The sequence below is a fragment of the Myotis daubentonii genome, chromosome 8 (genome assembly GCF_963259705.1).
Source record: "Myotis daubentonii chromosome 8, mMyoDau2.1, whole genome shotgun sequence".
Taxonomy (NCBI): Eukaryota; Metazoa; Chordata; class Mammalia; order Chiroptera; family Vespertilionidae; genus Myotis; species Myotis daubentonii.
In genome coordinates, this window is record NC_081847.1 from 89,597,797 (window position 1) to 89,622,433 (window position 24,637).

Sequence of the window (24,637 nt, forward strand, 5' to 3'; positions counted from 1 at the left end):
ATCAGCCACGGTGCCGATGATGAAATAAAAGACATTTGAAAGTTCTGAGAGACAGCTTATCTAGCTGATGGATTTACGCCGAAAATTACCTGTAATAAAAAGGGTCTCAGGCACACAAAACCGAAGACACATTGAATTCACACTTACAGGAAGGCTAAGACTCCTCAGCAAGGTTCAAAGGCTGGCCCCAGACAGTCTCAAACCTTTTTATTCCTGGTTCCTGTGTAATTTCTTCCAATTTTCTAACATCTCAGTTACTTGATTAATGTTCTTCGACCAACAGCTGTCACGGGCTGCTGAAACATTGCACTGACTATATATTTCCTCGCTGTCAGAAACGATGCCATTCTATTTGCAGAGTCGTAGCTGAATGTCCAACTTGTTGATCGCAAGATTTAGCAATCCAATAATTACAGATGTGAAAAAGTAAATGCCATGTAAATGAGAGGAGGCATAGTCAGATTATATTTATAACCACCTGGGAAAGTGAATGGGTTGAGAAATCTATTACAAACTAGAGGCCTGGCGCACAGATTCATGCACCGGTGGGGTCCCTTGGCCTGGCCAGCGGGGATCAGTGGACCTCTGCACCACAGCAGCCTGGCCTTGCCTGCCAGCTCGTTGGGCTCCAACCTGCTGTCTGCGCTGATCCCACACAGCACGAAGTACTGCAGGCGGCCAGGGAGGAGCCCGAGCCCGGGTTAGGCACCCTGCCGCTCTCGCTCACCCAGGCCCGGCTGCGACTACCGCCGCTGCCGCAGGGGCATGCAAGGGGAGGGTCCATGGGAGAGGTTCATGCCACTGCAGCTGCGCTCACCAGCTGGGAGCCTGGTGTCTGTCAGCTGAGCAGTGCTCCCGCTGTGGGAGCCCACTGACCACCAGGGGGAAGCTCCTCGATTAGTGTCTGCCCCCTGGTGGTCAGTGTGCATCATAGCTACCAGCTGGTCATCCAGTAGCTTAGGCTTTTATATATATACTAGGGGCCGGGTGCATGAAATTCGTGCACTGGGTGTGTGTGTGGGGGGACTGTCCCTCAGCCCAGCCTGCCCCCTCTCACATACTGGGAGCCCTCAGGCGTTGACCCCCATCACCCTCCAATCGCAGGATCGGCTCCTTGCCCAGGCCTGACGCCTCTGACAGAGACGTCAGGCCTGGGCAGGGGACCCTCATTTCCCCCCATCACTGGTTCTGCCCCCAGCCCAGGCCTGATGCCTCTGGCCCAGGCATCAGGCCTGGGCAGGGGACCCCCAGACCCCTCCGATTGCTGGCTCTGCCCCTTGCCCAGGCCTGATGCCTCGGCCAGAGGCGTAGACCCCCATCACCCTCCAATCGCCTGATCGGCCGCTTGCCCAGGCCTGACGCCTACGCCAGAGGTGTCAGGCTTGGACAGGGGACCCCCATCTCCCCCCAATCACTGGCTCTGGCCCCCGCCCAGGCCTGAGGCCTCTGGCCCAGGAATCATGCCTGGGCAGGGGACCCCCATCTCCTTCTGATCGCTTGCTCCACCCCCCGCCCAAGCCTGACGCCTCTGACCCAGGCTTCAGGCCTGGGCAAGGGGACCATCATATCCCCCCAATCCCCGGCTCCGCCCCCCACCCAGGCCTGATGCCTCAGCCAGAGGAGTTGACCCTCATCACCCTCCAATCACCAATCACCGGATCGGCCCCTTGACCAGGCCTGAGGCCTCTGGCAGAGGTGTCAGGCCTGGGCAGGGGACCCCCAGCTCCTGGGACTGCCAGCTTCGACCGTGTCCAGCTCCCATCGCTGGCTCCACCCCTACTTCCTGCTATCACTGGCCAGGGTGGCAAAGGCGCCTGATTCTCTGATCATGGCTGGGGGGCAGGGCAAAGGCGGCCCCAGGGCCACCTTTGCCCTGCCCCCCAGCTCTTAGCTCCCCCCTGGGTTCCCGACCACTGTCAGTGGCAGGGGGCTTCTTCCTGCTTTCCCTTTCACCTCCCTGCATTGTGCCTACATATGCAAATTAACCGCCATCTTGTTGGCAGTTAACCGCCATCTTGCTGGCAGTTAATTTGCATATAGCCTTGATTAGCCAATGAAAAGGGTATCGTCATACGCCAATTACCATTTTTCTCTTTTATTAGTGTTGATAGATGATTCTGTTGCTAATGATAACACAAGTCATCTTCCCTTCTTAGATGTACAAGCTTTTATAAAGAACCAGTTACTGTGGGGGGGCGGGGAGACAAGAGACACAAAAATGAATAAGATGCCATCCTCCTCATCATTTTCTAGCTCTCAATAATACACATATATATTTCTTACTTAAATGTTTTTTATTGATTTTGGAGAGGAAAGGAGAAGGAGAGAGAGATAGAAACATCAATGATGAGAGAATCACTGATTGGCTTCCTCCTGCACCCGCCCCCCCTGAGAATTGAGCCCACAACTTGGGCATGTACCCTGACTGGGAATCAAATCATGACCTCCTGGTTCATAGGTTGATGCTCAACCACTGAACCATGGCGGCCAGGCGTCTCAATAATATATTTAATGAGAGCACATGTGCTACAAAGTATTTAAGACATTTGCTCTTTTTCATCAAGGTGTATACATGACTCTCTCTAGCCTTATGTACGAACACAAAGCAATTTATGGACATTAAACCATCAATCCAATAAAAAAAACAGAATGAGGCAACACAGTGCTCTCCATTACAATTAAGTCCATCTTTGCCCACTATGTAAGACACCCACAAAACAACAAAATCTACAAAGAGTGACAGGCTCTTAGGAGGCTCAACAGCATAGATTTAAACTATTTCCCTTGGCAGTTCAAACAGGCATTTAAAAAATATTCATTTGATGTCAGGTGTATTTTGGAAAATATTGTTTGGAAAAAAAAAAGAGAGAAAGGGATAGAATACAAAGAGGCCCATCAGCCTGAATCATAAAGTCAAAGATGGCCTGCCTTTTCACAGCATCTGGTGGTAATAATTAAAGTAATAAAAATTCCACCCTCAATTTTTAGAGCTGAGAAGACTCTATTATAGGAAAATTAGTAGTTGGATCAGAAGAAACCATGACAGCAATAATAGTATAAAAACAATGAAAACCCTTAGCTTCCCTGGCCGGTAAGCTCAGTGGCTAGAGGGTTGGTGTGTGCACTGAAGGGTCTCAGGTTTTGGTTCAATTCCTGGTCAAGGGCACGGCACATACCTGGGTTGCAGGCTTGCTATCCAGCCCCAGTCAGAGTCTCTCTCACATTGATGTTTCTCTCCTTCCATCCCTTCCCCTCTCTCATAAAAAAATAAGTGGGAAAAAATATGCTTGGGTGAAAATTGACCAAAACAAAACATTTTTTTAAACCAAACCTACAGCTATTTTTAATTTTAAAGAGTCATGGTGGAACCAGGTAGGGATAAAATAATGCTAATCAATATTGTGCTTATTTCAATGATTTTCTTTCTGAACATGTATTTCCTACTCAGAAATTTAAACAGTATTTCTTAATATAACATTTTAGAAAAATATTTTTTTTATTTATTTCAGAGGGGAAGGGGAGTGAGAGAAAGCTAGAAACATCAATGATGAGAGAGAATCATTGATCGGCTGCCTCCTGCACAGCCCCCACTGGCTATCAAGCCCGCAACCTGGGCACGTGCCCTGACTGGGAATCGAACCATGACCTCCTCACTCATAGGTCAACGTTCAATCACAGAGCCACGCTGGCCAGGCCTTAATATAACATTTTTTAAATTACTGTTATGCAACACTCTGTGCCTGTAGGTGACTAAATGCCCAACAGAAAAAGGACTGTTTTAAGTGTATGGAAAGTATGCATACTTTTTAGTTTTACCTCTAAAACACAAGCATTATGTTGGACCCCAATTAATTTTTCTAGGGGCAAATAAGCAACAATTGGGGAGTGTGTCACAGTGGACAGCAGGCTCCCAGGTAAGCTGAGGGGCACCTGGGCTCAGCTACAGGAAGGCGCATCCTGACCACATCCACGAGATCCGCCTCATCGTAGGCTGAGCGGTGCTGGGCTCGTGGAAGAGTCCACGTCCCTTCCCAGCAAGTGGGGTTTATTGGACCAGGACACTGAGGACTCCTCCCTGCAGGTCGGTGTGGAAGGATGGGGGAAGCAATGCGGACCCCAATGAGATGTTCAGGGTAGTTTGGGCTGGCTCCGACCAGAGAACTCTGACGCTGGTCATGTCCACCAGGCAGGCCGTGTAGCGAATCCGGCCTCGCATTATTATACATATTAATGTGTGTCTTACATTGCCGGTCTCCTGGACAGATCCTGCAAGTGGTGAAGAAGCTAGCTAGTCATGGTTTTGGTTTTGTGTGTGTGTGTGTGTTTTGGGGAGTGGGGAGTTATATAACCATATTTCTGCAACTCACACAGAGAGGCTGCTTGTCCTCACAATTCCTTGAAAAAAATGTGCAGTGCTGTTTGGACCACACCGCCTGGGGTAAGACAGTGACAGAGGGGAGGCTGAAGTGAGTGGGGATACACACCCCACTGGAGGGGGCAGCACCTGCTCAGGAGAACCAACACAACTGGCCTTTCAGGATGTTTAGGTGAGTTTTCCTGTTTTGAACAAAACAGAGATGGTTCTGAGCCTGGGTCAGCCTGAGGGCACCGATCTTTGACACCAATAACAGTGCTCCTCACCTCACCCAACGAGTCTGACCATGCCCAAGGGAGAGGGGAAGCCCCCTCCTGGTCGAGGATGGGCTGCTGCAGAGTCCTGGCGATAACTGTGGGGTGTGGTGGTTAAGACTGCGGGTGCAGAGCCCTGGTTAAGACTGTGGGGTGCCATGCCTGGCTGGCGTGGCTCAGTGGTTGAGTGCCGGCCTATGCACCAGGAGATCATGGTTCAACTCCTGGCCAGGGCACATGCTGGGTTTGCAGGTTCAATCCCCATTATGGCACGTGCAGGATGCAGCCAATCAGTGATTCTCTCTCATCAGTGATATTTCTCTCTCTCCCTTCCTCTCTGATATCAATAAAAATATATTTTTAAAAAAGACTGTGGGGTGCGGTGGTTAATGGCGAGGTGTAGAGTCCGAGAAAGAGTGCGCGAGCAGAGCAATGCTGAGTAAATTACCTGGTACATGTCCCTGTGAAACAGACACAGTGCCGCTAAGATGTATAAATAGGAAATGCACAGAGCTGTTTGCATTCAGGCTGTTTGCATTCAGGCTGTTTGCATTCAGGCTGTTTGCATTCAGGCTGTTTTATTCAGGCTGTTTTATTCAGGCTGTTTGCATTCAGGCTGTTTGCATTCAGGCTGTTTGTATCCAGGCTGTTTGCTTTCAGGCTGTTTGCATTCAGGCTGTTTGTATCAGGCTGTTTGCATTCAGGCTGTTTGCATTCAGGCTGTTTGCATTCAGGCTGTTTGTATTCAGGCTGTTTGTATTCAGGCTGTTTGTATTCAGGCTGTTTGCATTCAGGCTGTTTGTATCAGGCTGTTTGTATTCAGGCTGTTTGCATTCAGGCTGTTTGCATTCAGGCTGTTTGTATTCAGGCTGTTTGTATTCAGGCTGTTTGCATTCAGGCTGTTTGCATTCAGGCTGTTTGCATTCAGGCTGTTTGTATACAGGCTGTTTGTATTCAGGCTGTTTGTATTCAGGCTGTTTGCATTCAGGCTGTTTGTATTCAGGCTGTTTGTATTCAGGCTGTTTGCATTCAGGCTGTTTGCATTCAGGCTGTTTGCACACAGGCTATTGTATTCAGGCTGTTTGCATTCAGGCTGTTTGCATTCAGGCTGTTTGTATTCAGGCTGTTTGCATTCAGGCTGTTTGTATTCAGGCTGTTTGTATTCAGGCTGTTTGCATTCAGGCTGTTTGCACACAGGCTGTTTGTATTCAGGCTGTTTGTATTCAGGCTGTTTGTATTCAGGCTGTTTGTATTCAGGCTGTTTGTTTAAAGGCTGTTTGTATCAGGCTGTTTGTATTCAGGCTGTTTGCATTCAGGCTGTTTGCATTCAGGCTGTTTGCATTCAGGCTGTTTGCATTCAGGCTGTTTGTATTCAGGCTGTTTGTATTCAGGCTGTTTGCATTCAGGCTGTTTGTATTCAGGCTGTTTGTATTCAGGCTGTTTGTATTCAGGCTGTTTGCATTCAGGCTGTTTGTATTCAGGCTGTTTGTATTCAGGCTGTTTGTATTCAGGCTGTTTGTATTCAGGCTGTTTGCATTCAGGCTGTTTGTATACAGGCTGTTTGCATTCAGGCTGTTTGTATTCAGGCTGTTTGCATTCAGGCTGTTTGCATTCAGGCTGTTTGTTTAAAGGCTGTTTGTATCAGGCTGTTTGCATTCAGGCTGTTTGCATTCAGGCTGTTTGTATTCAGGCTGTTTGTTTAAAGGCTGTTTGTATTCAGGCTGTTTGCATTCAGGCTGTTTGTTTAAAGGCTGTTTGTATCAGGCTGTTTGCATTCAGGCTGTTTGCATTCAGGCTGTTTGTATTCAGGCTGTTTGTTTAAAGGCTGTTTGTATCAGGCTGTTTGCATTCAGGCTGTTTGCATTCAGGCTGTTTGTTTAAAGGCTGTTTGTATCAGGCTGTTTGCATTCAGGCTGTTTGCATTCAGGCTGTTTGTATTCAGGCTGTTTGTATCCAGGCTGTTTGTATTCAGGCTGTTTGTATTCAGGCTGTTTGCATTCAGGCTGTTTGTATTCAGGCTGTTTGCATTCAGGCTGTTTGTATTCAGGCTGTTTGCATTCAGGCTGTTTGCATTCAGGCTGTTTGTATTCAGGCTGTTTGTATTCAGGCTGTTTGCATTCAGGCTGTTTGTATTCAGGCTGTTTGTATTCAGGCTGTTTGCATTCAGGCTGTTTGTATTCAGGCTGTTTGCATTCAGGCTGTTTGTATTCAGGCTGTTTGTTTTCAGGCTGTTTGCATTCAGGCTGTTTGCATTCAGGCTGTTTGTATCCAGGCTGTTTGTTTTCAGGCTGTTTTATTCAGGCTGTTTTATTCAGGCTGTTTGTATAAAGCCTGTTTGTATTCAGGCTGTTGCATTCAGGCTGTTTGCACACAGGCTATTGTATTCAGGCTGTTTGCATACAGGCTATTGTATTCAGGCTGTTTGCATTCAGGATGTTTGCATACAGGCTGCAGGGGCGGTCAGCAGCCACTGCCTTCTCTCAGTAGGGCCTCTGCACCTCTCTTCACAGCAGGGTACCCTTATATCCCACTGTCCTCAACTCTGAGCTTTAGCTACAATTCCTAGAACAAAAGTTTCTATTTTATATTATTACAAATATAATAGAAGTTAAATGCAATTTAACTTGTAACCATCTAAGTTTAGGTATCCCGCAGCCTGGAAATCCATGGAATAGATTAAGAAAGTAGGATGAGGAAGGCCACTTTAGCGGGTCCTGGAAGGTTAGCTCCTCACAGGGTGCCATGAAGGGGAAATATTTTTGCGGTGGCGACAACCTGGGGCTGCGATGCGGGGTTTTTCTATTCCACACCAAGGGCCTCAGTTAGCCCCGGGGGCCTGCTGGTCCACCTGCATACCCTTCTATTTGACACGCATGCTACTTATCATATTAGTCTAGATGCATTTTAGGGGATGCTATCCCCAAGGCACCCCTAACTACCCAAGCCTGAGCTCTCCACTGACATGCTAATGGAGAGCTTATTTAACAACTTTAAATCCTGGAATTTCAAACCCAGAAAGAAGCAGCATCAACACCTAAATAAACAAGCAGATGGCGAGCGTAAATGCAGTCTACCATGCTGCCCACATGTAAATGTTCTCATGCCCAAACTACAGAGTCTATTGGACTTGCCAAGTCAAATGCTTTCAGGTACTAGTCCATATGAGAGACATTTACAGGCCACAACTTGGAAATAAACGTACTATTTCAAGGACACATAACAGAGCTCAAGCAGTCTAGGAAAAGGAAAGATCCCACCAGACATTAGTTACCGTTTTAGATCGATGTGGAAAGAAACCAGAAGGTGCTGACTCGGCATGCTTTTCTCTAGAGGTGCACCCCAATTTTCTCTTAGAACAAGAGACAATACAGATGATGCAGAACTGTATACCTGAACCCACATCGTTTCATTAATCAATGTCACCTCCAATAAGTTCAACTGAAAAAAGAGACATGAAACCCTTTAGATCAAGCATGTCAAACTCAAAGGCTAACACAAGCCAAATAAATGAGGCATGCGGCCCGTGGGCCGCGAGTTTGACATGCTTGCTTTAGATAAACATTTAAATTGGTAAACAGAAAGCCTGTCAGATAACTATGCAAACATGACACAGTTCTCATTTCCCCTCGAATGAAAAATAAAACCTAAAGCTAGAGGCTCTTGTATTAGCTTGGATTTGCATAAACAAGTAACGCCTGCTTTATTTTAGTTGAAAAACAACACCGACAATGTAACTTAAGAATGCACTGAATGTAATAAGCCCTTCCCTGAAATTCTGAAAGTACCACATGCTGCGAATGCTAAAATCACTGCAGACACACACACACACACACACACACACACACACACACACACGAAACAGCCGGCTGTGTCAGGCACCAACAACCTGCATTGTTGCTAGTGTGCTAAATGTCAGAAACTGCTATCAGCCTCTGGAATTTCGCAGTATTGGTCAAACATACAAAGCTAAAGCAAAATGCCAAGAATATATCTTCTTTGGGGTGTGAAGAGGGAAACCGGATGTGCAACTTTATGAATAAATCCTACACCCTAAATAAGTAATGCCGGGAGCCAAACCTGGGGGAGCCGCCAGGTTACCGCCCATAGCAGACCTCATCCTCCTCCAAGCTTTCCTTTGATTCTGTTTATAAACTTCCAAAGCTTAATCTTTCTTTATTACCCTTTCTTCATTATTCATGCGATTACACCCAACATGCGATGCTAACTAACATTTCCATGATTAGGAAGCAGTAGGGTCCCACGTATGTAGGAACTGGGAGAATGGTCGGTGTCAGTAGCCAAGGGGTATATGGCTCTGTAAGTCCCAGCCTGCAGATACACTGCCGTCCACAGCACTGCCCAGTAAAAACCCACCACGCAGCTACGAGCTTCAGACTGGGGTGGCGGCCTGGGCTCAGGACTAGGAACTCTATCTGGCTTATTTTGTGGGGATATTTGCTTTACATTATTATGATTCACTTACATTTATGAGTATAAAGCTACTGGATTTTGGTGGTGGTGTTTTTTCCCGCCCTTGAAGCAGCCGAGGCCGCTGCTGACCAGGCCCTCCTGGAGCGCAGGCGTGCAGAGGCCCCTGCCGCCTGCCCCCGACTCTGCGCAAGGAACCTCCTCCTGTCCGGTGGACCCGTTACGGCGTCCCAGTTAATTAGAATATTTCTCCATTGTATATACATATAGATGCCAAAAGGCAGTATGCATTAACGGGGCAGTATCTGAAATGATGATTCTGGGCTGAAATGTCATTGCCAAGATTTACTCACTGGACGATCTAAGGCAAGTTACCTAATGTCTCTGGACCTTAGTTTCCTCATTTGAAAAATGGGGATGCCAGTCCCTGCTTTTAAGGACTTGCATGAGGATTAAACGGCACAGAGGCACAGTGTCTAGGATTCAGAAAAGTAAATGTTGGCTGATGCGATTATGAGGGTCATTCAGCTGGCCCTACATTCATGAAATGATGACTTGGGCATGTAAATATATACACAAAACATACATTCGCAAACACAGAACACAAATACTGGATATCTAGGGACATATAACATATACACTTACACCACTTCTCTAGGGCCAGTCAACTCTCCACAAGAAAGGTGAGCTGCGTACACGCGGAGCTGCTACAATTTACAAAGCCTCGTGTTCAGTCAACTTGTGAAATGCTGCCTGAAGAAATTCAGCAATTACAGGGAATCTGAGCTACATTCTGCAAGAACAGCTTTTCTTCTAAATGTATTTCCGATAGGAATTTGGTTATTAATCAAACATTAGCATAGCTGCTATACAGCGGGCCATATTCCCTGGTGACTCATTTGTTACTTGGTTATACAATAGGACATTTTAAGACACGGATAAATAGCTCTTTCTGGACATTCAGAAGTTTTCACAATAGAATTTCTTAAGACAAGGCTTAGAGCCTGAGCAAGCAAGTGCCACTTCCCATGAACACGTGCTCTGCAATAAAATAACACAAAAAACCACTAACTCAGAGCTGTGCGATATTTGCGTCATTGTAAAAAATGTTCAGATGATATGAAACCCAAATGAAGGGAGTGAAAAGCAATGAGACCTGACAACGCAGAGATGTGAGTTCTCATGTCTCCGTTCGCACACAGGAAGCTTCATGGGGTGCACGTTTTCTAAATCGCCGCCCCTCGGAAGCATGAGTTTCATTTACGATTGCGTCTATGTTTCTTAAATGCTACGACTACCAGCACCCAGTTTTGTGTCTTTTGCTCTGTCCTGGTCAGCATTTTATTACCTGAATAATCCCTTCCTAGGTTTCCCTCCCATCACCCAGCCTTTATTTCAGCCTCATCACAAGGAACCTCAACACTAAATTCAACTTTGTTCTTTGGGGTCTAAACCATTTCCCAAGAGCGAGGATATAAATGGCAAGATTATTTGACCTATGTTACTACCATCGATATAATCCCAACGAATGGAAATACTTCAAATTTCAATAATTCATATAGAATAAAAAGTAATATAATTCAGTACAACAGTATTAAGTTGCTTTGTTTGAAGTAAAGGAAAAGTAGGTGGAGACAGTCTAAACCTAGGAGATTGGATGTGAATATAAGAAGCTCCACAGAATCACTGAACTTTTAAAGAAATGATTGATGGAGCTTTTAAAGAAATGCTGAACTTTATTTACAAGCATGGTGTCTCTTTCCTTGTCATGAATACTGTATCCCTAGAATGACACCAGACTTGGTAAGGGTCAGCAAGAGGTGAGGTGGAAGAGGGCGTCATTCAAGGATCCAAATAAAAATGTCAGCGTAAAGCTGTCCCCCAGGGGAAAACCAGGAATTCAGGGTTGAACGTGTGAGCCTTCCGCTCATTAACAGCGTCAGGATGAGCATCGCACAAGGTCCCCATCTAGCCACAGCACCCTGCCTTCCCTTCCCTGCACAGTGGAGCAGGGGCGGTGTGACCGCTGTGGCTGACACCTCCTGAGTGGTGACTGGGGGCCGGACACTCACTCGACCACGTGCTGCCAGTGTACCACCTCCTCAGTCCTCAGATCACCCCCACATTTTCTAGAAATAGAATTTGAGAGGCGGAGAATACAAGCGGCTTGCCCAGAGTCAGACAGAGAGTAGCAAAAATTGAAACCAGGGTATGTCAGAGGCCAGAGTTCAACCTCCTAGCCATCACCTCTCACCACTATCTCTGGACAAGGACACACAGGTCAAAACTGCTGATGTGATACCAGGACGATATGCCAAGGTAGCTCCACTCAGCACCAAACCACGCTCACTGAAGACGCATATTCTACATGCGAGCAAGCCACAATTACTGTTTTCCTCATTTGTAACTTAATGCATCTCAGTAATGAGAAGGAAACTACCTGTGATTTTTTAAATATATATTTTCATTGATTTCAGAGAGGAAGGGAGAGGGAGAGAGAGAAACATCAGTGATGAGAGAGAATCATTGATCCGCTGCCTCCCGCACGGCCTCCACTGGGGATGGAGCCCGCCACGTGGGCATGTGCCCTGACCAGGAAATCGAACCGTGACCTTCTGGTTCACAGGTCGATGCTCAACCACTGAGCCACGCCCGGCCGGCCTCTGTTTATTGTTGATGTCAACTTTCAGATAAACATGAGACAATACACAGAGACGCTATTTTCAAAACATGCAATGCGTTGATGAACCCAACATGCTTACTATGAATCACACACACAAAAGCCTGCATACAAGTTTTTCTATGTTTCCAGGCACATTTTCCCTCTTCTCTTTTACATCCAAGTGCTCAAACAAGCCTCCCGCAGCTTTGGCCCGAGCTGGAAATGACTGCACTGAATACCTCGGAAGGGGTTGGATTCGGGGATGTGTATCGCCTGCTGGTTGCTATGTTCTTATTTATTTTACTTTCTCCACAGAAGACGCGTGGCCTTCCGTGGGCAGCAGCCCAGGACGGAGGACGGGGGCCCGAGGCCGCGGGCTCACCTGCTTCAGGGCCTTCTTGGTGTGTTGCTGGAAGGAAGACACCAGCTTGCTCGGAGCGGCCGTGTTAGGAAGGCTGGGATCCCGAGTGCAAGAGGCTTCGTCGGGCACCTGCTTGGCACAAACTGGAAACACACAGAGAGAAGGGTATTACCCATTTGAATTCCTTTTCTGTTATATCCACTGTCATTAACCGGGAGCTTTTCTCCAGCTGAACACGGATTCCTAAAATAACGCAAAAGAGCGCAGTGCAAAGGAGAGCCGCTACCTTTGGAACAAGGGATCGATTAATAGCTGTGAGGCCACAGTCCCACTTTGCCAGGCCTCCGTTTTCTGACCCCCTGACTGATGATGATCCCCATGTCACAGGGCCCTTGTATGGACATAAAAAGGAACACAACGTCTCCCTCGAGAGTCGGGGGTCAGTAGAGACTCGGCAGTTCTGAGCATGGAGACGAGGCCACGCGCAGGATTGTGAAGAAACAACCCAAATTAATGGAAGTGCGTTAAATCCATCCACCTTGGAGGCCGTGTAATTCCTCCATCCCTCCTTCGACAGAGTCCCTGGCCTCCTGCGGCATGTGCATCCCTCCTCGGGACCAAGTTACGTGGCACGAGAAGAAAAAATGAAATCCAACGTGCCAGCTGTCAAGTGAAGATGACGATTTCCAAGAACACGGAGCCCTGGGCAGAGGCCACAGGACTGGCCGTTTGTCCCCGAGTCGAGCTTCCCTGATGCTCACGCTACAGACGGCTCCTTAGAAAAGACGGCTTTTCAGAAAAACCACTGCCTGGCTGGCACGGCTGACCCACGGGCCCACACTCCCCGCCTGCCCTCTGAAACCTGGAGGACTGGAGCATGTCTTTCCGTCCTCACCCCTCCCATCGGAGAGAGGAGGGTTAACACGGGGGCGGGGGAGGGGGCGGTCTGCAGGGGTGCGGACCGGGGATGGGGAAAGAGTGACTGGGAAAATCACAGTGGGGAAGCACTTTGGCAACTGGCAGAAGGCAGGCTCGGGTCAGAGGCAGGAGGCAGGAGGGAGTGAGATGGAAGAAAATAACGTAAGGACACGCAGTAAAAGCTCAATGTGTGACTTGCTAAGGACAACGGGGTTGACACTAATCCAAGAGAATTTTCTAAGGAACAGCAGCGCAGGAGGACGCTGACCCTCACGTCAAAAACACACAAAACAAGGGAGAGTGGGTGCTGGTCGGACCCGGGAGCGCTCGGGGCCCAGCGTTGCGAACACCCAGCAGCTGTGGACGGACTCAGGAGCATGGTGCCCAGAAATGGAATGTGGGTCATCACAGACAATGCTTGGGAAGAAGCGTTCACCAAGTTTCGTTTCAGCACAGAAAGCAATAGGCAAGCCAAACGGAACACGTTTCAGACGATAAAATAATGGTTGGTTATTAATGCCAGGCGCTTAACCCGTGTGATCTCATGTCTTCCTCACAGCTCCCGTGCCCGACGGACAGGCATTACCTCCAACCCGGAGAGAGAAAACTAGGGATGGAAAAGGCTCGATCACCGGCCCCTGGTCACACAGCCACGGGAACAGCAGAGCTGGGTCCCCAGGCCAGGCCCATCCTTTTCCACTGGAAATACCTGGCGTCAATACCAAGAGCTGATGCCTGCAACACAACGTCTAGAGCAGCCTGCTCCCTGCACCAGGATGGCAGTCCTGACACAGGAGGTGACTGGGGCCCAGGGAACAACGCACTCAGCCCCAACATGAGAAAATCGAGAGCCCTCGGCGAGAATGACCAGCCCAGGAGAAGGTGCGGTTGAAGTAGCAAAAGGACTTGCCCATGGAGATAGTGCGAGAAGTCCTTGAACTAAAGATCAGGTGACCTTTTCTGTTTGATACCAGTGAAATGTTTCCTCAAAACAGTCTAACTGTTCCAGTTAAGAAACATTTTAAAACACCGCTGGCATAAACCACAGGCTCCTCACTTCTCTCCTCGAAATGACAGCTGGAGGAGGACTTGGTACACTCTCACAAAGCTTACCTGTTCAAAAATATGAGAAATAACCACCAGTTGGCCAGACCTAAACGAGTGTGAGAGAAGCCTAGCCAGAAGTAAAGTGGGCATTAGCAAACACGTCTTATTACTTTTTCATTCTTAGAGCAGTATTTCCATCAAAAAAAAAAAAAAAAAAGGAAATGTACTGGTTAATTGAAAAGGATAATCCGATGGACTTTAGGGACTTTGTGGAAAATATGAGAGTGCTTCTGACTTCTGGACATCTAAACAAATTTACCAGTTTTCTTGGGAAAGGATAGTCTTCATAAGTATTTCAGAGGTAAACATCAACGCAGCAGGATCAAACACCACCAGCCGCGTCATCGTGTGCGTGTAGTTAAACCCTCGGGCCCGCTATGTTTTCCGATGCTCCCATAAGCAGCAGACCATCAGCGGTGGCCTTCCTGAGGGCGACAGACACCTAACTTACAACTCAACTCGCTCTACTTCTCTCCGACTCAGGAGACCATTGCATCATGATACCCGTTTCAGCATCACCATATGTGCTGCAGAGTCTGGTTTAAATTCAGTATTAAATTCATGGTGCTAATGGTGATTCGCATGTATGCACACAGTGTTTCCAAAGAAAGATTTTTGTTCAACTTGAGGTCTAGAACTTCAGATGGAAGGAAGGACCGTAAAACTGAAACAGTGTCAAGAAATACTATGAAGTTTCCCCCCAAGATGATTCATTTTCCTCTAAACCAGCTCTAGCCTGCTTTATCTGACCTTCCAAGACCCCGGGGAAGGATTACAAGAATTCCTTTACTACCTAGGCACTTCTTTCTCCAACCCTTCTTTCTGGGATTTAGTCCTATTTTTCTGAGTCAAACTATTTTCCCTAATTAGTAAATGCTGATACAATCATTATAAACTAGAATCTTAAAGAACGTAAATGTAATAGACCATAAAATCTATAAGGGAGTGTTCCTTTGGGTTAAAAACACTTTTGCCCTAGCGGGTTTTGCTCAGTGGTTAGAGCGGCAGCCTGCGGACTGAAGGGTCCCGGGTTCAATTCCGGTCAAGGGCACATGCCTAGGTTGCGGGCTCGGTCCGAAGTGTGGGGTGTGCAGGAGGCAGCCAATCAATGATTCCCTCTCATCATTGATGTTTCTCTCTCTTCCTCTTTCTTCCTCTCTGAAATGAGTAACAATAATTTAAAAAAAAACACGTTTAAGGGGAAAAAAGAAAGAGGGACATGGGTGAGGCACAATGTAATGAGTCCCTAGATTGCCAAGGGTACGCCTGCGTGCACGCCTTGACAACATGGCTGTTGACCTGGGCGTGTCTGGCATGAATCACTCTTGTGCCACGGATGTGCGGAGGGTGGCTAACTCTAAAACACTGTGTCATTGACTGTGCAGGTTCTCGCAGATTTATCTTCTGACACAACACATGGTTTCCACTTGGACTTATTCTTGTCGCTTTCTCAATAACAGGCATGATAAATAAATAACGGAGGGTTTATTTTAAACAGTGGCCTGAATATTTATCTAAGGGACTGAGTTTGGCCTCTGAAATCCAAGCCAAAGAAAATGAATGCTAAAGAAAGGACCTGGGGAAATCCCTGTACACGGAGTTGCCCCGGGAGCCAGGAAACTGAAGGATTCGGACAGATGTTTTATCCAGTGAGTATCCCATATGCACGGGCAGCTTAGAGAGGGACGCCTCCTCGGCATTCGGGACAGAAGGGGAGCTTTCTCCTGACCGTGCACTGGCGCCATCACAACACGCATGCCAGGGTCTTATCCCTCCAAGCCCCACAGGACTGCCTGCTCCTCCACGGTGGACACACGGATGAGGAACACCATTCTCAAGCGACAGGAACCCTGTTTCTGAGTATGTATGGCTTGACTGCCCAAACTCGGCCAGCCACAAGCACAGTGCAAAGCTAATTTGCTCCTTTTAAATTCAAGCTGTTGATGGGATCCTTGGTATTTGCTGCTCATCTGCTTCTCCGTTCTTTCACTCTCAGACTCCCAAAGCCCTCCTCCAGCATGTTCTGTTTGGGAGCAAAGTGAGGTGGAGGGTGACGGTTTCCTGGGACGGGCGTGAAGGCAGAGAAGCCGGCGCCTGGGTTCCAGCAGGACTGGATTTCAGCCTCTGTCCTCAGGGTCTCCAGCCTGCCCCTCTCTCCTCTTGTTCACTCCCTGTTCATCTTGAAAACGTGGCTGAGCTGGAAAATATGGGTTAGAGCTCATACTTTTAAAGTTGGGTGCTAGGAGAGGGGATGATGCGGTTCCCTCCCATCTCATTACTAACCCATTGGCAGGTGTGCAAGAGGCCTTTGACCTTGAACTTGAGACACAAAGAAGGGCAGGCTCAGAGGGCAATCTTGACTCTGTCTCTCCTTCCAGACTCACATCTTGGTCGCCCCCCTCCTCCCATCCCCCCCCTCTCTGATACAGCCGCCAGAGACCCGGCCGGATTCCCGGAACACATACACTTGCTGCATTTGCTGCAATTGTTCTGACTGTCCCTCTTCCACGGACCCTTTCTCCATCTCTCTGCCTGGAAAACTCATTTTTAAAATTACATTTATTGAGATAAGCCTGGCCAGCGTGGCTCAGTGGTTGAGCATTGACCTCTGAACCAGGAGGTCATGGTTTGAATCCCAGTCAGGGCACATGCCTCAGGTGCAGCAGGGAGCCAATCAATACTTCTCTCTCATCATTGATGTTTCTATCTCCCTCTCCCTCTCCCTTCCTCTATAAAATCCATAAAAATGTTTTAAAAATTGTTGAGGTAACATTGGTTAATAACATTATATAAATTTCAAGTGTACAACTTTATAATAAACATCTGTATTCTCTATTGTGTCCTCACCAAGAAGTCTGGTTTCCTCTGCCTCCGTATACTTGACCCCCTCTCCCTCTCCTCCTTCTCCCCTGGTAACCACCATTCTGTTGTCTGTGGCTATGAGTATGTTTGGTGCTTTCTTTTTGGTTCACTTGTTGCTTTTTGTTTTGTATCTCACATGTGAGTGAAATCATATGGTTCTTGTCCCTTTTCTATCTGACTTATTCCCCTTAGTATAATACCCTCAAGATCGATCCATGTCGTTGCAAATGACAATGTTTCATCTTTGTGACGGCCGAGTAGTATTCCACTGTCTATATGTACCACTGAGCATTACTGACAAGAGCCCACACATGGAAATAAGCCGAGTGCCCTTCAACGGATGACTGGACAAACTCATCTTGACGGACCCAACTCACACAGCCTCCCCCAACACTTTCCTGACCACCCCGGTCTCTGAGGTGGGCTTGCTCCTCCCCGAATCATGTTCCCTCGGAACTTAGTGTCCGAATTCACCGCAGTCCCAGGTGGGGAAGGAAGTGTCTGCCTCACCACCCACAGGCTCCGCCACTCAGGGACGGATGTTACAGATCTATACATGTTCATCTATAAACGTTGGTTAAACTAAAGTGTCCAATTTGATTTCCATTAAATTTACCTAAACACTTTCTAAAGCTAACTTTCAATCACTGTTTTTAATAAGAATTCACAGAAGGAAAGGTCAGCAAAACAGTTTTTCATTATGGAAACGCACACATAAAAGGTGAAGTTACTTATTTACTTTTTAAAATCTTCATTGTTGAAAGTATTACATATGTCCCTTTCCCCCCAGCCCCATGTACACCTTCTCCAGCCCATCCCCACCCCTCCGCCCCGGGCTCACTTCGAAAACGGAAGCCCTATTTTGAAAATGTTTAAAATATCCTGGAGTCCATTCGGGCAAATATGGAAACTGAAGCACAGAACGTCCTATGCGAGTCAGTGGAAGACGCAGGGCCTGCCGTTAACTGCCGATCTGCTGTCCTGACTCACCGCCTTATTGTAAGAGGACAGTCGCAGTTTAGAGGCTTTGCAGACCGAAATAAAAATAAATTTAGAGTCAAATTTAAACATTGCGATGCTTACTTGGAATAGCAGGAGCTGTGTGGGGACAGAACCACCAAACAGACCGGATGTTGCATAACACAGTCACTCCCACAAAGGGATTCGTGCGTCTCACTCGGCTGCACAGTAAGTAAGAGGCTACCTGAGGCCACTGGTGTTCAAAGGTGCAACCGAGGCAGGGAGAAGGGCCTCCTGGGGTCAATCTCATTTCTACCAGTTCCCCCTCCAACGACCCCCTTTCCAAGTTTCTGAAAACTCATGTTAGATGCTCTCACATCAACACAGTGATCTGTAGAAATAATCCTGACACACACAATAGTTTTAATACGGTTCTCATAAAGAAAACCTTAAATCCACGGCCACACATGAATTCGAACACGTGTGCCATGGGTTAGCATCCAGTCACATCTTAAAAGAGGGCTGGGTCTTAGAAGGAGCGTATTTTTTTTTTATTAATTATTCATTCAGTTGTAAAACTTTTATTGAGATTTTCATGCCAAGTCCCGTAGAAAATAAATGCAGAGAGAAAAACAGTGAATAAGACCCAAGTACTAATGTTGAGACCACAACTTTTTAAAAGGTAACTTTCAAAGAACAATTGTATAGAACTAGTAATTTTACCTGAGAAAAACCAGGTCTATAAAAACCGAGTCATGATAACTACAATTTGTTTTGAAAGATTAACAAGCAGATAATTTGAAAGTATCCCTAATAAAAAAAGCTTCTGTTTGGAGAAAATATATATAAAATATATATATATAACATCTTAGTTACACTTGAAATTGTGTGCATCACATCTTCTAGAAATACACAGAAACAAAATACGTTCCAAAAAAACTATTTAAAATGATGGTGAAGACCAGGCAAAACCCATCTGACCGAAACTAAATCCTTTCTGACCTCTATGTCTTATAGAAAAAAAAAATAGTAATTCCTTAATACCTTTTTAATCTAGACTAAGGAAAAGTGCCCGCTCCCAAAGCATTCCTATTCTAAGGTAGATATAAGTGTTTAGATTTAGATAATTTCCCTGTTGCATTAAAGAAAACATTCAAAGAGTATGAGATATCAAGACAGGCCAATTAAATAGAGCCATAATAGCAACCAACTAATGGAAATAATAATTCCCCCTTAAACAAATTTTCAAGGGAGAAAGCATCTGAACGTGGTATGTATTGATACGTGGCCATATTTCATACCATATCACCTATGAATGAAACAGACCTAACGTAACTGAAGCTGGTACTGTATCTATGGCCTGCTTCATTGGCCCAACCTAACGAATGCACTCAACCTGTCCCAGAGCAACTTAGTTTTACTAAAATCTCTGGATAGCCATAAAAATATCCCTGTAAACTCAGACAAGAGACACCCGAATCAGAGATAAGGAGATTTCATGGGAAAAACCTATGTTTTAGGTACCAGCCTCGCGCTACCTAACCCCTCCTACCACAGAAGTACGGATTCCTCTCAGGGCCACGGACCGGGTGTCACCATAAGCTGCCGATGTGCGGAAGACATTACAGCTATTTCTCCTACACGGCACAACGCCTGTGCTGGTCTGCAGTGCGTCAGGTTCCCGAAACATCTCCACCAGCGATGGTGAACCTACGACACGCGTGTCAGAGGTGACACGCGAACTCATTTTTTTTTGTTTTCTTTGTTAAATGGCATTTAAATATATAAAATAAATATCAAAAATATAAGTCTTTGTTTTACTATGGTTGCAAATATCAAAAAAATTTCTCTATGTGACACGGCACCAGAGTTAAGTTAGGGTTTTTCAAAATGCTGACACGCCGAGCTCAAAAGGTTTGCCATTGCCCTACCCGGTTTGGCTCAGTGGATAGAGCGTCAGCCTGCAGACTCAAGGGTCCCAGGTTCGATTCCGGTCAAGGGCATGTACCTTGGTTGCGGGCACATCCCCAGTGGGGGTGGGGGGGTGCAGGAGGCAGCTGATCGATGTTTCTCTCTCATCGATGTTTCTGTCTATCTCTCTCCCTTCCTCTCTGTAAAACATCAATAAAATATTTTTTTTTTTTTAAAAAAAGGTTCGCCATCACTGATCTACACGGAAGTACAGCAACCCACCTAGAAAGTGGGAAATAGAAAAAAGGCAGGAGGAAGAGTATCGCCAAGAGGTCGGTAGAGGTCAAGGGTAAGTGCTCCCCTCTCGGGCACTGCTGCTCATCACTTTATACCCAACACGGGAAAGGGAACTCCAGGTACAACCAAGGAAGCGAGAGGAGGGGTTCAGGCAGCCAGCTGCTGGAGAAATGGCTCTCTATGTCACTTTAGACAAAAAGGAGAGAATGGATGATCTGGTATCAGCTTTAAAAGTACTTTATTAATCACACACTGCATACATCAAACTGAAGTGGGGCCAGCTAAGCTGAGTAATGTTGAGCATACCTTTAATTTTGATTTTATTTGAGAGGAGGTTTGTTTTTATTATGAGATCATAGTCTCTTTCCAATCCTTATCGCCACATGATGAACTATTCCCCTCACAGCACAGAAAATGAGGGGGAAAGTCCACTTAAATGGGCTAATTTATCTGCACTTAACAAGAAAACTCTCTTTTCTTCCCTGACTCTTGTATAAATCTTATTATACAAGAACAGAGGCCCGCAGTTCCAGGGGAAATAGGTAAGAAAAAGAGGTCCCTGGTGGGTAACAGAAGTACAGAATAGGGACCTAGAAGTGATGTTTGACGGAGGCGGGCTAAGTCATTGGGGAAGTTGGGATAAAGGGAGTGGGGTCTAGATGATGTCCAGCTGCTCTCCACCATGAGGGAGGGCGGGCGGGGGAAGAAAACTCATTTAATTAAAAGCACAAAAGGTTTTAGCCTAAGAAAAAAAAATCCTTGCCTATCAAGGCTATCAAAAATGCAGAAAGGCAGGTAGAAAGGGACTGCGAGAGTCCCAGCCCTCGGGACATTTGCTGTTAGGATAATGTCTAAGGAATGGACTGGGTTAAGGAAAATGCTGGCAGGAGAGGACAGGCCTCCGTGAACTTCCGAGGCCCGCCTGCTGCTCGGGAACTGTGAAAACCGTGGGCTGGGATGAAAGCAGGGAGAGCGAGAACGAGTGGGCCGCGGAAGTTTACATCCTGCCCGTGGCCACTGCTGACTGTGAACAGTACTCCCTTTCCTCCGCCCTGGCTTTCATGTGTAACCCAAACACCACCACTGTCACAGGCTCCGGTGTCTCGAGGCCACCAACGTGGAACAGGTGTCTCCATGAGCAACAGCGCTGTCCAGGAAAATGCAGGTGTTGGATAAGAGACAAATGAGCTTCACCCGAGAAAATGGGGGACCTGGCAGGACGCCCCGCCCTCATCTACAGCCCTGTCTGGAGTGGCCGCCAGGTAGAAATTGATCGTGACGGCTCAGGCCATCCTGCGCAAAACCACCTGGAGCCCAGACAAGCTCCTGAAACGCCTCCGGCAAAGCCAGGCCCGGAGGCCGCGAGGCATCTTTTAAAGTTACTCAGAACAGCCCAGTCGGAGTGGCTCGGAGTGGAGCATCAGCCTATGAGCCCGGAGGTCACGGTTCCCTTCTGGGTCAGGGCACATGCCCGGGTGGCGGGCTCGATCCCCAGTAGGGGATGTGCAGGAGGCAGCCGATCCATGATTCTCATCATTGATGTTTCTATCTCTCTCTCCCTTCCTTTCTGAAATCAATAACAATATATTAAAGAAAGAAAGAAAGGTACTCAGCACACTCCATGCACAATGCACAGCCCCGCACAGTCCTCCCCCGGCTGTGTGTGAAGCTGGCCCCCCCCCCCCCCTAAAGCCGTCTGACCCTCATTAGTCCACATGGCACTTCCTCCAGGAAGCGCCTCATCTGTGTGCAATTGCTGTCCCCACAGAGAGCCCCTGCACACGCCCCGGGCCCTCTTAAAGCGCTTTTCCCTTTTGAAAAGCGACCCCTCAAAGTGTGGCCTCGGAGGCAGTGAAAACAAAGAGTGGACCGAGTAAGGTTTCCTTCAGTGAACACTTCTCTGCCAAGAATCACACAACCAGAAACCCCCGTACAGAACGGGCCCTGAAGAATCGTGAAAAAAGGACCAGAGAAAATTCTTCAACTGCGGGAGTCATTACTTACCCTGGGACCTAAGGGCTGAAATGGAGGATGTATGTTCTCTATAATTTCCCCCCTAAATAGAGGCTTAAAATACTAATTCCCCCGCCGGATTGGGCTTCCTCCCTGAAAGCCATTAGGGTTAATAACATACAGGAGCCCATTTGATCTCTGTGGATGAAAATGGTACAATCTCCAATTTCCTCATTAAAAAAAAAAATTAAACAGAATGGCTGCTTTTGAGTTTAAACATGAAATAGATGAGGGCCACAAGAGGAGAAGCTCATTTTCCTGCGAATAATAATTTATAAAGAGAAGGTGAAGACTACCTACTGATGGTATCATTTTATATGAAATATAAACGGGTTACACAGCCAGCAACGTGCTGTAAGTCAATTTAATGTGTGTGAGCAAACTTATGATGCACCAATGTATTATGCTCAGAAAACAACTCAGACACACACACACACACACACACACACCCATAAATCTCGGACTAAAATAGCCCATAAAATTCAAAATATTTTCTTTGGGCGACACAGATCTATACTTATATTGGCATAAATGGTCATGGGTTGTCAACAAAGATATATCAAGTGATTCACCTAAATCACTCTTTGATCTCTAGAGCGAAGCTTGTAAAATGTGGAGAGTTTACTTTCTCGAGTCTGTAAGCCTCATTCTTATTAACTTGAGACACTGTTTAGGAGTCAAAGAAACATAACACATCACTATAGTTCTGTGTCTTGTAAATTCTATAATCAATAATATACTCCTTTCCCCACACTGTAAAAATTTTAACCAAACCTATAAAACACAATATCTTGGCAAAGCGACTCCCACTTAAAACCCAGCAGCTGGTTGCGAGAAGAGGGCCCAGGCATGGCTGTTCTTATCTTCATTCTACCCAAGGGCTCCAGCGCTACTGACTGGAATTAAGCTGCTAAGATTTTTTTTTTTCCTTCCCAGTTTTCGTCAAGTGCTTTCTTTTCAAATGCTTCTCTGCTGACCCTCTTTAATTAAGGGTGCAGCCAAAGTCAATTAATCTTTGTTAATCTGAAATAACTCTTATGGTAGCAGAGGTTTATTTTTCGGAGTGCCACAAGGGTATATTAGAGATTGATAGTGATTAGTATTCACCTCAATACCTCCCAATATTTCATTCCAGGGGAGAGATGAAAAGGGAGGAGGGGGATGAGATAAAAATAAAAAGAAAGAAACAGATGCCGGCAGCCTTCTCTCCTCCCCCTCCTCTTGCCCTGCCCTTCCTCCCATGTCCACACATCCCCCCACAGGCCCCACCTTCTCCCTCTGATTATATTTTCAAAGTGTATTTGTACAGCTGTAAGAAGCATGGGTATTATATCCATTCAAACTTCTGGTTCAAACATGTATTCGACACAGGGTAAGCAAGAAAATCACCTACACCAGCTCGGTTTCCGGGAATTTATTCTGGATTTGTAAGAAATCACGTGGCATCCGTCTTCTTCATCTGGATGCGCCAAGGGCTCCTCTTTGTCGAGTTCTCAAGTTTATAAGCGGAACAGATCTGGACAAATGTTGTGAAGGCAAACTGCATCCATGGCTCCTGGCCCGCAGTGACCCCTGTGGTTCCAGCAGGCTCTCGGGGTTACACACGTCTACCTGGGCTTGCCACTTGGACGGGACATTGACCTTAGCTCTAAGTCTGTTTGCTCGCTACTAAAAAATAACACAACAGAGCCCAGGAGTGACTATCTCACAGGACTGCCGTGCGGATTCAACAACATACATGCACGGAGCTGACCAAGGCTGGGCACTATAAGCACTCAATGTATTTTCAGTGTCTAGGTTTTGAAAACGAATCCTAAGGCTAGGTTAATGGACTATACATATAAGTATATTATTTATATTTGCAGGGATGAAAAATATACTTGTCCTACGGGAAGCAGTTGTGGTTTGCAATAAGATGCAAAGTGGGCAAATCAAGGAATACTCAAGGAAATAAGCTACATATTTACTGTTCTTCCAATGACTCCCCACAGCGATTTCCCTAATGCCATTTCCAAGGAGGGGCCAGAACATTCTAGCTTGGGTCACGTCAGCTGGAGATGTGTAGGGATGTGTTCTTTGGCTGCGGACCTATTCACATTTCCAATTAGGGGAGTTTGCTTATCGCACTTTGGTTTAATTATTGGCTGAGTGCTCTCACCCTCTGCCCGACCCCATCCCAGCCACTAACATCCTCCCGCTCTTTCCTCTGAAATTCAGGATTAGTCATTAGCAAAAACCTCCTCGAATCCCCTTCTTTGCACACTCCCTTTGCGTCTTAATCTACAGAACCCGGCCCGCTCCTACGGACACTTCTTCCTCTTGCGCCCACCCTCTCAGGCAGCGGCCCCCCTCTCTGCCACAGGACTTGGACCACTGGATTAGAAATGGGGCAGGCGGCCTCCATTCCGCTTCCTGCTCCTTCGATGCCTCTGGCATTGTATCTCATGTCCTCAGACTATGGTGCCAATTACTCCTCCTCACTGTACTGA

General features: G+C 46.8%; 1 protein-coding gene across 1 annotated transcript in view; it reads right to left on the reverse strand.

Moving 5' to 3' along the window:
• The window catches only part of ASXL3 (ASXL transcriptional regulator 3), a 104,738-nt gene that overhangs the window by 73,728 nt on the left and 6,373 nt on the right, over positions 1 to 24,637 (reverse strand). Inside the window, exon 3 of the mRNA XM_059707379.1 lies at positions 12,102 to 12,223. Within this exon, the coding sequence (XP_059563362.1) occupies positions 12,102 to 12,223 (122 nt within the window). The remainder of the gene's footprint in view (positions 1 to 12,101; positions 12,224 to 24,637) is intronic.